Genomic DNA, 19,408 nt, shown 5'->3' on the forward strand with positions numbered 1-19,408 from the left:
GAAAAAAATATTTTGGAAAAATACATTAAAATTTAAATTTTTTGAATTAAATTCATTTCCCTTTAATTACATGCAAATTAACATATTCAATAGTGAAATGTATTTTTCCTAGTGCCCATCTGGTGGCTTGTTAATAAAGCTTTTATTGGTATAAAAGACTTATATTGCTTTTTTATTCACCAGTATTTCAAATATTGACAAGTTTTATTCATGATTCATTGACTCAAATATCAAAATTAAAATTTTATTAAAAATATTTAATACGAAAGTTGCTCAATAATTTTCTAACAACTTTATAGATTTTTACGCCTCATATTGGCTATGAAACATGTTGGCCCTTAAGCCATTGATTAATAGTGAAGCATAATAACATCACAGACTTATTTGTTCCACCATCATAACCATTTTTCTGTGCCATTTGATGCGAATGAAATTCATGTTTTAACACAAAGAGCGATATACAGATAAGGCGCACGAGTGAGCATTTATAATTTTTTCATCCTAGAATGCAAATTAAGATTTGTGGTGAATAGTGATAGGCTGTAAGATTCTGATTATTTATGTAAATTGATTGGGTAAGGTGATATGTTAGCATTATTCAACATCCATCATTCCAGTATGACACAATAGAATATTGTTAGAGTCCAGAAAATAGAATACTGACACTTTTACAATACAGACACCAAAAATATGACATTGTGTGAATTGGTTATCTATCAAATTCATTATTTATCAACCAATTTATAATAATAGCTATCCATCAACTCAGTTAGGGATGCAAAGTTTACAATTCTGTTTGAAAAGAAACCAAGCTTTTGAAGGATAAGCATTACAGGCAACCTCTATCCTGTGTTTAATTTAGCAAAACATTTCAAAGCCTTTCATAGCAATTTTTGTTTTCTCTTGAATGAATCTTTTCCGCTACCTTTTATGTTTTTTGCAATCAGTTTGTTTAAAAATGAAGAACTGAACAAACTTAAACTAGAAGGCATTACTCTGTGTTGCCTCCAAATTACAGGCTTACATAACAGCTGCATTTCTGCCTTGTCCACTGTTATAGTTCACTATAATTCCACTGTTTAATAGAATAATAACATAAATCTGCACATTAACACTGCAAGCTAAGGATAATTGTGGCCTTGATGAGCATAATGTCTATCTCACTACTACCATTGTCAGCTGATGATAACAGGGGCATTCTTTCCATCTGATATAAACCTATTTTAAGAGGTTAATATGAATCTAAAGATGTGTTGAGCTGTAATTTACTGTTGTTGACAAGATAGATGTTGTTTTTAGCATTGTTTACCTTTGATTTCTCTTCCTTAATGAGAACATCAGAGATACGTTCTCGCACAAATATTCCTCAGAATTAAAAAAACAGTCAAGTTTTGTTGGCAATGACACAAATGTGTTGTGTGGTCGAAGAAAAAGCTACATATTTGTAATGCTATCTGTGTGACTATTGTTGAGAAATGTCTTTCTGACACAACTAACTGCCAATTAGCATTCATAACAAATGACTAGAATTGCCTTCAGAAGAAATTCTGGAGCCTTTTTATTCAGTCTGTATGTATCATTGCAAGTGAAATTCTTCAGTTGAAAAACCATCCATGGTACTTGTGGCGACATTATCCAATAATATTGAAATTTCTGCTTGAAATATAGCTTTTAAAACTTCACTATTGAGTAAACTCTTCTATAAATTTTTGCCTTTGAATTAAAAATTATGATTTGGTGGAGTAATATTTGCTCTGCATCCAACAAATCATAATGACTTGATTAAAAAAACTGAAATTAATGATGATGCGATCTTGGGATGGAAAATTCTAAATTTTGAACATTAATCTATTGGTGTATTTTGCAGATAGTAAAGCCTTTTATGCAAGAAGAAAACACTTTTTTTTTTAACAGAAATTGCTGTACATAAACCTTATGTTTATCTAAAGTATGAAATAAATTTAAAGCAGTAAATTAGCATTAGTACTGATGCTGGTATTTAAAACTGTTTGTATATTAATAATCAGTTTATACCTACAATCAACCTAGAACTTAGTAGAAGTACTAATATTATGATTACCCTACTCTCTACAGGTAGATTGACAGTTGAAATTCATCATAGCTGGCAATGATAGATCATCTTTAAAGGTGATATCTAATTAACTAATTAGTAACATCTCTTAATGAGGAAGTTATCACCTGATGGGTGGTGTTTAATTTATCGAGCTTCAAGAGATATCATAGTTTTTACCAGCTTGAAGGGAGAGGCAATGTTAAGGATATCTCATAAACATGAGCATGTATGATGTGAATTGAAATGAAATAAAGTGCTACACTCTACTTTTCTGTCCTATTAGAATGTGCATCATTGGAAGTTTGTGCTGGACAGCTGCATAAGCCTACTCTTTTTTGATCTGCAACTGTCATAGAATCTTTAATGTACACAGCTTGTAACACATTGTGTCAAAAATTATTAATTATACCACATTGAAACTGGGAAAAAAAAATTCCCATCAAAATTCAATAATGACAAGCTAACAGCAATATAATAATATAAATGCATTTATCTCTTATTCACAGTGTGATATATATTTAAATTCAATACATATTGAAGAGCAGTATCTGATAACATATTGCTGCCAATATTGTTTCTAGAAGCATCAATATAATGATATATTCCAACAGGCTTAAAAATCAGTTGTCAATATCATTTTAACAGTCTCTCTAGCTATCTAACCTTAATTTCTATCTTATCATTAAGAGATAGGAGGTGAGAAGTAAGAGTATATATATTTATAAGGTCACTATAAGTCAGGAAGTTACCAGTGCCAAGTAGCTGTTAAAAGGAAACCTATTAAATCTAATCAGGCTATTCATACCAATCTTTATATAACATGCCTCATAATTCTATAGCTTCTCTTATAGCTTATATACCAGTCTATATTTTAAACTATTTAAACATATAACATAGTGTTAATTATTGATGGTTATTACAATGTGTTGTGTTGATGTTTCTATGAATCATTAATGGGGAAGATGATTAGGGACCAAAGAATTGTCTAGGAGGGTTACAGTGCCCTGACATAAACACCCCTAGATGTGACACAATGTTTCATTATCCACTAAATTTTGCATTTGACAGACATTGAATGTCATGTAATGGCTGACCTATACTTGATGTCCGATAGAGCATACTGACCGTCGGTCATTTGAGCAGCCCCATCGATCATGACCGTCAAATAGCGCCAGGGCTGTTGATTTGGCTATGTAGACAGCAGGTTTGAGGATTGATACAAAATTACAGTTGGAATAGTAATTGATGTGGTATGAAAATTTAAATTAAACATTGTCATCTATTTCAGGGCTTGAAAATTTTTTGAAACCCCAACCAGTGCCTTAGAGAATGAGCTGTGAATCAGGTCTAACCTGCAAATATAGACATTTTGATATCTCTAATGTTATATAATAGTTAAAACTGAATAATTTCCTTTCTTTTATATTGTAATTTATTCATGAATAGAATTCATTAAGAACAATTTTTCTAATTTATATTTACTTACGTTTTATTTTTTCTATTATATTGTAGGGTCCGACATTTCCTTTGAGTCTGTTACTCAAAAATCTAAGTTAATATTTCATGACATTTAAGATAGCTCTTCATAATTCAATTTTTGAAACATCATGCCTTTAATCTCTAAAGAAAATTGTTTCTGAAAGGAGCAATCGATTTTTTGCGACTTGTTTTCAAAATGAAATTAGAGGATTTGACATGCTTTGTCGTGAAGTCTTTGTCTGGCGTAGACCTTGACAATACACACCAATATTATATTCTTCATAAATGTCAAGGTTCAGTGAATATAATATTCAATCTTTTATATTATTACATAATGCAGAATCCCAATCAATTTATAGATGGTATTAGCTCCCTACTATTCTAATGAATTATATGGAGGGCAGAATAGGACATAATTCAGATTAATTTAAAGTCACTCTATCTAATAAATTTTCATGAATGGAATTGTCATCTTTTCAATTGGTTTTAAGTATTCAAATAATAAAAATGTGCGAACAATGTAAAGATAACAATGAAGTATTAAACTTATAATTTAATCAAATATGCTTTTACACGGGCCTCATAAACTCAACAGCCAGTGTATGAATTAAAGCCACTATTGTTTCTGATAAACAGTATGATAGATGGTGAGTTTAATTTGTGTAATAAAATGATAAAAGACATTAAGAGGGGTGTGACATGAATTATAATTATCTATTATATTTAAACATTGTAACTATGATAATAGAACAGTAGAAATCTGTAGTTGGTATGGAAGTTGTCTGTTGATCAATACCCAATGTTTGTATTTATTGTTTACTCAACAATTAAAGTTTAACTCAAGTTCACTTCACTAATTTTTAATTGCACAGCTACAATACTAATTTCCTTATATAGCTGTGGGCTATGTTATTTATTTAATGTTCCTACAAACACCTTCTATAGCCCACGGCTTCTACATTTCTTTTTACAGGACTCAGTGCTTTAATATTTTAAAACACTAGTCTGCAAGTAACCATAAAAATTGTCCAGTAATAAATTTTTTATGAAGTACTTTTAGTGTAAACATGAAACATTCATTTAATGTTTTGTCTAGATGCCGACTATAAAAGCACCAAGCTCCAAGAAATCTTTTTGTTTAGAATCCATGAAAGCATTATGTCTGCTGCCAATGGAAAACTTTACGTCAGATTTGTTAGCCTGAAAGAAAGATATCACAAGAATTTTCAGAATTAGCATTTATTTGCAATATTGATACAACTCAACCACCACTTAGTTGCATAATATATCAGCCTGTGTTAAGGCCCAAAACTCAATGTACAATGGAAGTTAATTGTTGGTCTTGTGGTCTAATATTTAAATTATACTTTCCAATAATAAAATATTTCACTGTTAAAATAGTGCTTAATTGTAGAGCAATATAGAAATATTACAACAGAACCTAAAAACTTTTCTGTTTTAATATTTCAAATGTTTTCTTTGTGTTAAAATACAGGTGGTAAGCCATCTTTAATGATATATAATAAACCAAACAAGGTGCATAATAAAAATTGTCATAAAAGACTTGTTTATGACATGTAGTGTACATGTTTAGTTTTGAATTACATTTTTATATTGAGTTTATATATAGAACTATTGAAATATATAATACGTAATAGTAGTTATATACTAGTTTAATATATTATTTTTATACATCAGACTATATATAGACAGTAAATATTCACCAACCAACATAATTCATTTATCTTGTCATGTCCTTGCATTGATTATCAGATTTCTCAACCATTGTTCAGACTATCAATGAAGAATTTCGTGTAGTAATTGATCTGAACCATTAAATTGTCTCTAAAACAGTCTACTTCGTTAGACTTAGACTCTTAGGAGAGAAAAGGCAGAGATAAATTAATATTCCCTAACCTTGTTCCATGTTATCAGCTTACTCTTTTCGAAACACCTGATGGTACTTCTTGTACTTATTGCAATGCTCTGGCCCTGTGTGTTACAGATTGGGCATGGTTGACCCTACGACGATGAGTAGGTGAGGTAGCTTGGTTGTCAATTTTTTTCTCTCAGAATTCTGCATATCTTTGTAATCCAAAGAAAAAATTAAGTCAATTGATTTTAATGATGGTATAGATCTAGATTAATTACCCCTAAAAATTGAGTTACGTCAGAGTTGTAATATTTTCTAGAAAAATGGGATAGTTGGGAGTTAAAATCAACAGCAACTTCAGCATTGGAGGTCACTAAATTTAGAACTTTGAATAATAAACCTACAAGCCTGACCTTTTCTACGGAAAAAATACACTGAATTCTTTCCATGCTCCCAATTTCCAAAAGCTATCACTTGATTTTGTTGTCATGTTGTCGTTTACGATGTTGGCAAATGTTACTCTCAATGTTTTCTTAAGGCGATGACCTCTCTAGAAAGTATCCAGGGAACAAAATATTGTCACTAAAGATTATTGACAGTCTTTAATCCTTGTAAATTTTCATCGTGGTTCGACCCACTTTGACAAACATGACATTTCCAACTTACAAACATGGCCGCCAAAAATCCAAAAAAAGACCATGTTAAATGTATACAGATTAGTCAGAGGTTTCTAATGCATGTAGAACTTGCTTGATAGTTTTCATTTCTCCATCCCATTTATGGTAATTAACTAACATATCAGTATCATTAAAAAAATATATTAAACTGGTGTTTAGGTGTGGGTATCATTAAGATTACATTCTGTATTGTACATAAGGCTTCCACTTTTATACTACATAATGTCTTTAAATTACTTGGCCACTGTGGCTTAATGAGACATTGTATAAATTTGGTTTGTTGCAAGATATTATCCTGATAGTCTGCGAAAATGGACATACCTTGTCATCTACAACTAACTGATCTATCCTGAAGTAAGGCTCAGTTGATTTGTCATGTCATGAATAACATAAACATGTACCATTGAGAGTCAGTTCAGAGTAAAAAAACAGAAATAAATATCAGTGCTACAGCACTGACGAGAAAATAAGACAGTTCACAGCTGGTTCATAATTTCTAGTTTCAACTCCCAATCAAACTGTTGGGTAGAAATTAAATCTAAGATGTGACCATGTGTATTTGTTGGCATTGTAACAGTAACGATCTTTTGAATGAGAGTTCTTCAAACACTAGTGATGTCATCAATACAGGCGATTTCCAGCTTGATAAAGAAAAGATTAAGATAGTCAGAGCTGTAAATGGAGTTAGAATTGCAAACTAAATAAATACTCTGTGTGGTATTGCAGACCTTAATCAATCCACAAGTCTTTGGATTTTTGCCCAAACAAACACACCCTCGTTATAATTAAACATGGTATTTGATTGGATAGCTCAGCATCACGCTATCGATCTTGCCTGTCAATAAAACTCAATACCACGTACTTCGAATTATTGAACCAAAAGTCACTTTTTGTTTTATTCATGCTATTTTAAGGAAGAAAAGTAACTCTTGCCCAGGAAATATTTTCACCAAATTTTCTTCACAACTAAAAAACAAAGAACAATATGTCTACTCCATATATAGAATTCTTTCAATTTCATGTTGCTATTTCAACATTTTTTAATCAATATAAATTGTCAGTCTCAATGAATGTATTCTAAACCTTAAGGATGTATCTTATACCAACGCATGTATCTAATATCAATGTATGTATCTAATACCAACGCATGTATCTAATACCAATGTATGTATCTTATACCAATGAATGTATCTAATACCAATGTATGTAACTAATACCAATGAATGTATCTAATACCAATGAATGTATCTTATACCAATGAATGTATCTAATACCAATGAATGTATCTTATACCAATGAATGTATCTAGTACCAATACATGTATCTAATACCAATGTATGTATATTATACCAATGTATGTATCTAATACCAATAAATGTATCTTATACCAATACATGTATCTAATACCAATGTATGTATCTAATGTATCTAGTACCAATGTATGTATATTATACCAATGTATGTATATTATACCTATGTATGTAACTAATACCAATGAATGTATCTTATACCAATGTATGTATCTTATACCAATACATGTATCTAATACCAATGCATGTATATTATACCAATGAATGTAACTTGTACTATCAAACATGTACCAATGCATCTTACAAAATACATGTAAAACCACCCTGATATAGTCTCAATTGTGAATTATTCATGCTGATAGTAAAATTGTTCATGTGTCATTTTATTAGGTGTTAATATCATGAATTTATTATTAGATTCAAGACAAATTCATTTTATTACATCAATGATATTCACAGTTGAAATATAACAGGCTTTATAGACACCTCTAGGGTTTCAAATGATACGCAACATTAGTGCATTAGGCAAAATTTTCCATGGCGTTAACGTAGATGTCATATGAAGATGTCAAATGATACAACGCCTTCAGCACAGCCAGAATAAATGGTGACATGGTGTGATAGTAAAACTTGGCACATTAAATTAATTGAATTCTACAGAGTGACAAGTTACAACTGAAAAAACACAGGAACCTTCCCATCATGCAATATGACAATACATTTGGTATGGAGGTTATTTGATATCTAACACCAACTGTCATGGTTTTATTTTTAATATCAGACATGGATTCCATAGGGAGGAGTACATGCTCACAGCTTATTTTGACAGGTCTGATGTTCTTTTTGTGTAGAATTGGCAAAGTCTGTGTTCACATGTTAATATAACACATCGTCTTACATTGTACTGGATCTGTAAGATTATCAAGTAATGTGGTATGGTCAATAAAATTTAAATTTGCCAGAAAGGAAACGGTCTTTGCAAACACTGTGGAACACCCGTCTAAAATTTGAGTACTTTACTAATTAAGGAACATGCTTTTTTATGCTTCTACTTGTATATAATCCTATTGCACCATTATACTTTGAAAATAGTCATGATATAATATTAAAGAAAACTGTTTTTTTAGCGAGTGTTTCTATTTATTAATCTGATTCCCTCTTCATGCAATGAAACAAGTCAAAATATCATATTACAACATTACTGGGTAATTTTCATTAATGTTTTGATTTTTTTTTATGAGATTAAAAATGACACCTTTCAACACATTTCCAGGTCACATGGTTGTTATTATAACCTGTAATTATTGTTATTATAACCTGTGGAAGATATCATTATAACCTGTGTTAAGGTTATTAAATATTGTTCTTGTAACAATTTATGATCTGGTATATCATCAAAGGAAAAGATATCACTTGCTAGTCATAAAGCAGGAGATCAGCTTCCATAATGCTGTCAATTCATGCTCATAAATTCTCCCGTTTTAATGTGTATCTGAACAATGAATAAATAGAAATGAATAATGCATGGGTAGTGATGATTGAAATAAGGTATTTTTTAAGGGGCTGATTATGTAAATGGGTCAAATAACACAGTGTGTATCTAGGTTGTTTTCTACATATTTAACTTCAATTTTTGATAACTAAATTATTTTCCTTTCAAAATATATAAGAATACCTAATGCAAAATTTATAAAATAGACTATTCATTTGGCATTGGTTTCTCAAAAACAACTGAAATATTCCTTAGAGATGTTGTCTTAATCTTATGATGAATGTGCCCTTATTTTGTTATCTAAAAACCTCACTTGTAAAACTGAAATTATTTAAGTAATGGAATTCTGCAGAGAATCAGAAGTTTTGAAATGGGGTCATTCCGACATGTGCCATAATAACCTTGTACTTTAAAAATCATGTTCTACCAATTTAATACATTGCAGTTTTATTGAGTGTCAGAGATGTTCACTAGAAATTCAACTCTAAAAGCTTTTTCGCATTTTAATTAAATTTCGACCGAAATACATGCCTTGTTCCACTGTGATGAAGATTGACACATCTTGCAATGGCCAGATTGAGAGATATAGAGTTAGTTTTTCACTGATTGAATTATACAGTTATATTAGAAATATTTTAACATTTGCAGTTTCTATAAAAATTCTATGTTAAAATCAGAAGTGGTTTGAGCTCTATAAACTAGCGATTATGAATCATTTATTGATAGAATCACAATAATGACAAGGCTTGTTATTGTTAAAGAAGTGCTTAATGCCTTAAATACAGAGCAGTACAGCACTTCAGATACTGTTTTTAAATATTTTCAGTAATGGAATTATATTAGTATGGAATAGAGATCTGAAAGGCTCAGTTCAGTCCATTCCAATGAAAGAAATCTGTCCCTTCAAAGTATTGTTTCACAGAATTTCAAATTGGGTTCCTGAATTTGATGTCATTAAGACAGATCTGTCAAATACAGTGAGGCTTGAGGCACGAGTTCATCAAATGACTACATGAGGTTCATAGCAATAGATTGTCACTTCAGCTCAAAGGAAAATCGTTAAGATGAGCTGATGAGGGTTGAAAGCCAGCACAGGAGGGGAGACCCTGGAACCAAAATTTGTCTTACCTTCTGCCCATGGCACCTAATTTTGTAGCAGACAACGATCAAACTCTGTACAAACTGACATCTTCCAATGTTCAACCTTATTGAAGCTCTTTGACTAATCATATATACCGTAGCTAATTAGTTTTAATAATTTTATTCTGGTAATAGTTGAGATATATCTTCAGCACCACCATCAAGGAATAAGCTGTTGAAGTTTGTCAGATTAAAAGTGTGACAATGTGTAGAAGTACTCCGAGAGAAGTATTATGTAATTATAATGTATCAAATGTAATAGAAACATAACAAGTGTCAGTGAGATTGTCATGTGATATTGTACTAGCGTGATATCAGTTTACAAGGGATTTAGTAACCATTAATAATTCATTGATAAAAACAATGATATCATAATTTTTTACATGTACTTGTGTTAATGTATTCTTGATGGTGAGAATTTATATTGGTTTTTAAATACTGTAGTAACAACTATAGTAATCTACTATTTCAAGCTGATTTCATCTCTTTAAGTCATTAACTCTCTTCTCTGCATTTAACTAGGTGACTCTGCATTTATTAGTACAAATAGAGGTACAGAATTCACAGAGTTCAACCACAACAAAACTAGTTGGTCCGTACACACCAGATCAAGGGTGTCCTAAATTAAAGTTCCTCTTCCTTTGTTCTCTTCCCTCTTATTCATACAGGTAGTCACAGATTCAAACCAGTGTTATATTTAAAAAAAAATAGTTTTAAGTCTAAGTTTACTTGTGGGCTAAGAAATAAAAGTTTGACGACTCAACAGCAAGGTCTAACTACTCTTTGTGATGACCAACTGCCCAAGGAAATTGATCATCTTCATGGATGCCCTGTTCAGAACTAGATATTGGTGCGGTTGAAAGTGTTACAGTGACTTTGTCACACCAAACCTTTAGTCTATCTAGTTTATCATGGAACGTAGAAATCAGCAATTGATATATATATATATATATATAGATAGTATTTGTTACATTAGTTCCATTAATTGTAGAGTATATCTCGACTTAAATGAGAGGAAAATGTCTAGACTTCTAGTTTAATGGCTATTGATTTTATCCAAGACTACATTGTTCCTGTCTCATGTTAGAAAAAGATAGCACCATCAAGGAATATTGTGTTTTAAAAGACTTAGTGGCTGTGTTGACTGGCCAGGGACAATGGTATAGATTAAATTACTGGGATTTATAGCTACTAGTAGAGAATAGATATTAACAAGTCTGATGATTTTATATTAACACTTCTAGTCTATATCACTTTCACCATTCCAGACACTGTTTTTTTTCCCTGGAATAACCATTTGACATTTGTTACAAGATTTTTTAATTGATATTATTGTTAGAGACAGTAGCTTCCGATAATCTGAGTCTTAAAGAAGCTTAATAACTTGACGACAGACAGTTAAAATTGAGTTAGATATATCTTTTCAATTGGTGTCTGCCAATCCTCTTAAAAGACTTCTTTTTAACATGGTAATATTGGTTTATGCAGTAATTGTGACCAAAATACATTTCTTGGCCTTATGAATATGTAAATTGAATCAGATAATTATCTGATCTTTGGATAATATCCAAACTAATTATGTTACAAATGTACTAAAAAGATATTTTAATACACATTTGAATACTTATTCAATACTTAATACATATTTGAGTAAGAAAAAAAAACAACACACATATTGAATACCATATACACATATTGAATACCACATACACATATTGAATACCATATACACATATTGAATACCACATACACATGTTGAATACTGCATATTGAATGTAATAACACAATGTAACAAAATACCAAACACAACCAAAAGTTATACGAATTAATAATAAGCACATTATATCTCATATTACCTATCTGAAAAGATGACTTGCAAGTGAAACATGTTTAATGTATTGATTCATAATCCTTTCATCTTACCTAGAACTTTTCTGTATTTATTCTTATGAATTATATTTTCTCTTTACAGGGAAAATGCCAGCGAGAAAATCCTAAATGCAAATACCTTCATCCACCCCAACATTTGAGGGAACAGTTACTACAGAATGGACGAAATAATTTGATATTAAAAAACCTGCAGTTACAAGCTGCAGCAACATCATTACATCCATATGTGCCTGCTCCCGGAATGATGCCATTTGTAAGTCTGTTTAAAAATCTTCTGTGTCTGCTACTTGTTTAGCTTTTCAATATTTAGATTTCGGGGATCAGACTGAATCAAATGATCAAAGCTGGAAGAAATTCGTTTATGTGAGGTTTAGATATTTCTCTCATGAATATATGGCCTGATGCATGTTGAATAAAATTCAGTCTATATTTTTTCTTGTATTTTGAATCAAAAATTATTCTTTTTAGATTCAGATTGATCCCCGATTTTAGCTTTAATTTATGACTTACTGATTTTTGTAGCAATTAAAGCAATGATTTTGAAAACATCTCTTTTGACAAACGTTTAAACAATGTACTTTCCTGTTTTTCAATTTATTTTAACTTGGCTTAAACAAATTTCTTGCAACTGTTGATAATGTTCAATGAATTATAAAAAAAGAAAAAAAACAATTTTGGCAAAGATAAAATATTTTGTCCTCTTCAAGTAGCATGTTAATGTAAGAGATATTAAAAAGATGTTTGCAATATTTTGATGAGCGCTTTTAATGTGCCAGTTAACGAAATGTTAAGATTTTTAAGAGTTTTATATGCATGGTTTTTATTTTATCAAAGTGCATTAAAGTTTGCATTCATTCAAGTGTTGTGCCATTTTTGCTTTTTAAATTTACTGAAGTGTTAAGGAACACATAACTTAAGTACGTAATCTGTGCTTCCACAGAACAATGAAGCTGAAGCTGACTCAAAGCTTAATTATGAGCTTACCAGAGCTAAATGTGTTTATTTCATGTTTGATTTAGTCAAGCTGCCTGCTTGTGAACAAAATAATGTTTTTTAAGCCTAAAATTATTTTGACATGATTTGCCTGAATTATTTTTGCAATATTCATTTGACTAAGATATTATTTGACTCAATAAAATTTGAATAGAATTAGAAGGGCGTGGTTTAATGGGAAAATCCATAACCAAAGAGTATGATGAAGTGAAGACAAATATAGGCAGTCTTGATTCTGTCGAATATTTTTCTGAACAAAGGAATAAAGTAAAAAATTTGCGACATTTTTTTTCTATGCAAGTTTTTTTGATCAGACGAATACAAAGAAACTTGCCCCACACTGTTTGGTTACTATTTTTCAGGAATAAACTTTAAATATTGGTGTTTGTTAAATTCAGGTCTTACTATTATATAAAATAGGTGTTAAATTGTGTTAGTCAAATAGGATGAAATTAATCACCTCAAACAAAATGGCTAGTTTAGAAAAATCACACTGCCTTGTATCCTGTTATTTCAAACAACATGGAAATACTTTTGACACTTCTGAACCTAATGGCAAAAAGCCAATAAAAGCCCGAGTGATTGATGGCCAGAGAGAAATGCATGTCTGACTTTTTGTGTCGAGAATTACAGCGCGGAGGCTAGACGACTATTGTGTAATTTAGATGCAATAATAGCCCACCACTATAATGGACTTCATTTCTAAAGAGTTTCATTTGAGCTCTATTCATGAGATTGAAAGCTAAATTTATAAGATTAAATAGTTTTCTTTCACATTCTGACTTCTAGTTTTATACGCAAAATTTCATTTTGGATACTTTGAATGAAACTTTAGTAATTTTTAATTGAATGTACAAACAATAAAACGTCTTTAAGATTTGAATTATGAGCTTGATTTCAATCTAAAATATTACATTTTCTACTAGGATGTTTCTTCACAAGATATTAAGTGATTGATTATAAAACACAAGAGTTCATCTTTCGTTGGAAGCACACTCCATTGTTATGTGTATTTTGGCAGTGATGTCTTTAAAATGTTTTGACTTGGCTATCAGAACAGAAAATTTGTTCCAAAATCACACTTTGAAACCAAGATTAAAACAAACTATGAGATATTTTTTGTTTTCTGCAAATAGAAGGTTGAATCTTTTTCATTTATTACAATATTAACAATTTTTACTCATGTAAGATTAAGGAACCTACGTGTTGGGGATCCCAGATGAAACATTGTGTATGGGCCCTACTATCAAAATTAAACATTATAATCAAACACTTTTCTTATTTAGCTCAATAAGCAATAAAAAATTGAAAAGTAAAACTCAATTCTATCTTGTTTGTGAAAATCAATGTAGATATAAGATATGATATAAATATTGTAGTATATATTATAGATGAAATATATAATATATAATGTGATTTTACCATTATAATTTATTGATTTTTGGATCAACTTGTCAAGTCTGTCTGCCTCGATATTCTGCTGAATAAACAGCTTTTTCCTTGTAACGGAAATATATCTATATTAAATTAACCAGAATCCTTTTCAAAAGGCTTATGGACAAATTGCTTTTCATGAAATAGTTAGGTCTAATAGCTGTGAAGTTAATATAATAAGAAGAAAATTTACAGTAAATATTATCTGAAACTAGTAACATTAGTATTTTTATTTAAGAAATCCATATTCAAAACATAGGTTCCAAATTTCCATGGGTTGAAATTAACTTAAATTGATTGAAACATTCCTTTGGCTTATGTGGTTTGAGGTAGGGCTTATGTGGTTTAAGGTAGGCCTACTGTAAAGTCAAACACATTTATAATAGTTTGGTAAAAATCTTTCAAATTTCATTCCATATTGGCATATTTATTTAATGAAAATATTCAGTTATCATTGATATACTGTTAATCTGATAGTCAGAAATATTCTATCCTAAACATTGTCCTTTAACAATCAGTTGACAATAAAGGGACAAGGGAGACAACTGTAATATCTAGACAACTCTTAATTAACTGGACTATCTGGACACCTTCTTGTATTGCTTTCACCAATATTATCACTATGGTTTGATATAGCTAGTGTTTATATTATATATTATATGTTGTATTTATGCTTCTAGTACCAATGATGATGTCTTTCAATTCTAAGTAATGTATAATCAATCTAGATTTCAAGTCTATTAGTAAGATATATTCTCATAGTAATAGAGCACATTTTATAGGGAACTTCTTCTCCATTTTTCTACTACACAATATCTGAACAAATTATGTTATCACTTATTTAAAGAAAACAAATCTTATGATAAACATTTGTCATAAATGTGGAATTTCACAAAGAGAAATAGCACACTTAAGACAAAAATTGATCATAAGGTATTTTGAGAAACTGAAGTGAGCTTATTCAGTTATATTGATGGAAAGCCAGTAATAATACTCAGAGAATTGAAAGACATCTATAGAATATGCCAGTTTGGAACATTGATTCTTACAAATATATTTATGCTTAACAATCAAATAAATGGAGAAATGACAAAATCTAATGATATGGTTGGATATTGAAGTGTTTTGACGGAGTTCTAATTCATGTCAAACTAACAAGTTGACACTTTGTCAAATACGCTGAAAGATTCTTATTATTTTTATAACAAGTAATATCGCATTCTGATTTCACGGTTAAATAGACTGATTTTTGATGTACTGTGAGAAATTGAAATACAATGAAACGCTGTCTGGATGATTTGATAAAACACTTTCCTGCGTAACATGTAATGAAATTGTTATCTTATCCCCTAAAGCTTAGTTTCATTTCATATAGAAAATTAAAATGACAAATTACATTAATTTTCTATCTCCAACAATTTGAAAATTGATTTTATTAGGAGTTCTCTTTCGTTTTCACTTTGGTTTTTGCTGGTTTGAACTCCAAATTCTTGAAAAAATGTAAGTGCTGTTTGCAGGCACATTGAAAAAGCACCAATCATGGATGCATTGATTTTTAATCCTTGAAATGGGATTCAAAGCCTTATTGCATCTTTGAACTACATTAAATAAAATACATTTTGGGAGCAGACCATTGTTGAGAAAGGAGCAACAAGATCTATGAATGTATTTAAGATGATATATTCACATACAGAAAGTATTTCATCAAATAGTTAGGAAAGTCATTATAAGATAAATTAGATTTTGTCATTTAAAATGATTGATTCTGTTGGATTCTCTTCATGTTTCTCATCAAATTGACTTTTTTTGATGCCACGGCAGAAAATAAGAATGTATTAGGTTTCTGACAGCCAAATGCAAATCATTTCCATTGGAAGATCAAGTCTTAAATAGCTTATTAAGACAGCTTGTTTGGAGCCATGTCTTGGTGTATGGTGTAAGGGGGCATCATTGCAATTCTATTTCCCCTACTCATCCACTAACCAATGATTCACTAGTTGTGAAATAGAAATTATTCTAACGTTAGAGCCAGGCTGATGAATCTGTCTGCATGTCAATTGACCAGTAATAACCATTCAAACTTTTTATTACCAATATTGTTTAGATAATGGAGTAGGCTTAAATTACCTACACCAATATACAGAGAGAATCCAAGAGAATCAATGCTAGTTTTTGTGTAGCACCAAGTTTATTACTAATCGTACGCATGTTATTTTATTTTTGACCCTAAAGGCTAGTGGTAAGACTGCTGCCCCCCATGCCGCATACCAATCCATCCAATCAGTTATGCCGGGCCAATACCAATTTCTGGTTAGTGGTATTTGTTAATTCCAAAGCTTTGCTCTATTTTCTATCGCCTTTAGCTTGATTCATCTAAATCTCTCCATAGCACATTAATCAGCAAATTTTCTTTGGTTCCTGTTTACTTCAGTGGTAACATACCATGTATCAAGAATATTTCGGCACAAAAGATGTTTTATATTGGTAAGGGAAATTTTCAAGGCCGTCAATGAATTTTTCTAAGATAAAACTGTGGCAAGGATAGAACTTAAAGCCAACAGCCAACACTTACCTTCAAAACCCTTCTTACAACTCAACTTTAAAGTGCATTTAAAACTTAACTAGGTGCTGATTAGGGTTCACACTGACTGTCATGTTTTATATAATACTATGGAATGTGTTGTTGTGAGATAGAGAGATTTAAATGTTATTTTTTTTGCTTTTTTATCTTGTTTAAATATGCTTTATTTTACAATGGTTATGATTGTGGTATATTTTAATATGCATCAGAATGACTCTTCTTTCTTGCAGGAAATTCTCTCTTAATTCCAAAAAACTTTAATCTGTTCAAAGGGACAATAAATAGAAAGTAACAATAACTGAATTTTGTTGTTTGTTGAAGCCTGATGTCAGTAATCATGGCCTCATTTCACAAAAAAATCTTACGAGAAGAATTTGACATAGTCTGAAACTTTACATTCAGAAATACCACACTTTATGACAAAATTTATTGTGAGATTTAACAGTGGAATGAGACCCTTGTTTGGCTGTTTATTTGTAGCATTTATATGTGTTCTGCAATCTAGAAAGTGTTTTCATCTAGCATGTATAGACTGTGGACACACAGATCATCGTCCCGCTCTTTTGAAAGGTTTCTAAATGTTTCTGAGCACAAGTAAACTTAATGTCAGTTCAATAACAATACACTTTCATCTGATAATAACAGGTGTAAATTGTGTTAAAATTTTATGTGCTTTGTTATACCATAATATATTACCTTGTGTTTTTTGTCATATAACAACAATTCTAATGAATACTTTTTCTTTTCAAAGCAGGCCCCACCATATATGAGCACCATTCCTTCTGCTGTGAGTTTTAATCCTTACATGAACGCTTCAGTTCCTAACAGCCTGACCGTCCCCAGTGGAGTGAATGATGGAAGTTCGTATATTTCACAACAGATTCCCGGAGGAGTTATACCAACCTGTACCCAACTTCAACCAACGCAACAAAAGGTGGCACGTCCTGATAGACTTGAGGTATGCAAGTATTTTGATGCGTATTTTACGCCATTTTCATTTTTTTTTAAATGCTATGAACAATATAAGATTGTATGAGTCGACTATCTTGTACAGCCTGAGTGTATGTGGATGGATTCTTTATACTATTTCTCACACAATGGGCTTCTATTTTCCTTTTTTTCAATGTCTAAGCCTTCACACGAGTGAATTCTAGCATTGGGGCCATGTTTCTGCTATAAGTACTGCTTCATAGATATTTTTTATTGTTAATCGCTTAATAGAAAGGTAGTGGTAATGGCTCGACATAGGTCATGTGACTCATGTCCTTTAGCTTCCAATTTCAAGAGAAAATCTGTGGGTTGGGTCCTTAGCTATATATATCGCTTTCACAACCAAAACAGTCAAGATTCAGGAACAGAAAATTATCTTTACTTTTCTCTCTACAAGCTATGTTGACGTCAAAAATCATTGCACATCCTAATTTTCTGTTTTTGTGTCCTTGATTTAAAATTTGAGCACATTTTTTATAATTTCCATCACTCTTTCTGTAGACTTTTTAGAAAAACTGAATATTTCTCACCTTGGTTGGGCTTTTTCAATTTATTCATTTATTACCGCTTTATTGAATTGGGAGGATAACTCTTTTCAATCTTTACCAAACTTCAGTTCTTGCTCAGTAGTAAAACAGTGAACACATCTTCACTAGCTTGCTACTAACACTACCTTTTTCTTGCTTTTCTACCTTCTTTGCAGGTATGTCGTGAATTTCAAAGGGGTACATGTACGCGACAGCCTAGTGAATGTCGCTATGCCCACCCTCCTGATAATGTCACTATCGAGAGCGCAGACAACCATGTAACGGTGTGTATGGATTTCGTTAAGGGAAAGTGTATACGGGATTCGTGTAGATATTTTCATCCTCCATCTCACCTCCAGAGTCAGATCAAGGCTGCACAACAAAGAGCTAACGCAGTCGCTACGCAGACCCCATCTCTGGTAGGGGTTCCTTTCTGCTTCCAATCACTTCTTGCTAACTGTTGTTCTTAAGTTAATTACAATGCAATTAGTTTTCTTTCCTTTAGCTTGAAATTGAATTAGTTTTTCAAAACTGGAAAATATCATTCTATCGATCGTTTGAAATTAGATTAACACACTTTGTATAAACTACAACAAATTTCTCATGAATTTGTTTGAATAGAAATGTTTTCTAAACTAAATCATTTTGCGTGAAATTCTAGGGGCATGATTTATCTTGAATTTTCCAGTTTTGAGCAATATAACCTTATTATTTATTTAAAATTTAACTTAGTCCCTGAAAGATGGGTCACCTATCTTGCGCCTGTTAGAAGCAGCCTTAACTGCCCCTTGCAGAAAATACTTTATCCTTACTTTTTAGTTTCGAAATTTAATCTGTTTTCCTAGAATGGATGTCTTAGTATTGCACATGATAAGTTATAATTCTAACTGTACCCTCAGCCTTGTCAGGGAGCTTATAAATGCCAGTCACTCACTTGAGCATTGGTTG

At 31.2% G+C, this 19,408-nt stretch overlaps 1 protein-coding gene across 1 annotated transcript in view; it reads left to right on the forward strand.

The window, feature by feature from the left end:
- Positions 1–18,930, forward strand: part of LOTGIDRAFT_141124 (hypothetical protein) — a gene marked incomplete at both ends in the record, with an annotated part of 45,371 nt that extends 26,441 nt beyond the window's left edge. Inside the window, 3 exons of the mRNA XM_009050811.1 lie at positions 12,018–12,188; positions 17,695–17,901; positions 18,637–18,930. Coding sequence (XP_009049059.1) covers positions 12,018–12,188; positions 17,695–17,901; positions 18,637–18,930 — 672 coding nt within the window. The remainder of the gene's footprint in view (positions 1–12,017; positions 12,189–17,694; positions 17,902–18,636) is intronic.
- Positions 18,931–19,408: the final 478 nt, after the last annotated feature.

The sequence above is a fragment of the Lottia gigantea genome (assembly GCF_000327385.1).
Source record: "Lottia gigantea unplaced genomic scaffold LOTGIsca_156, whole genome shotgun sequence".
Lineage (NCBI taxonomy): Eukaryota > Metazoa > Mollusca > Gastropoda > Lottiidae > Lottia > Lottia gigantea.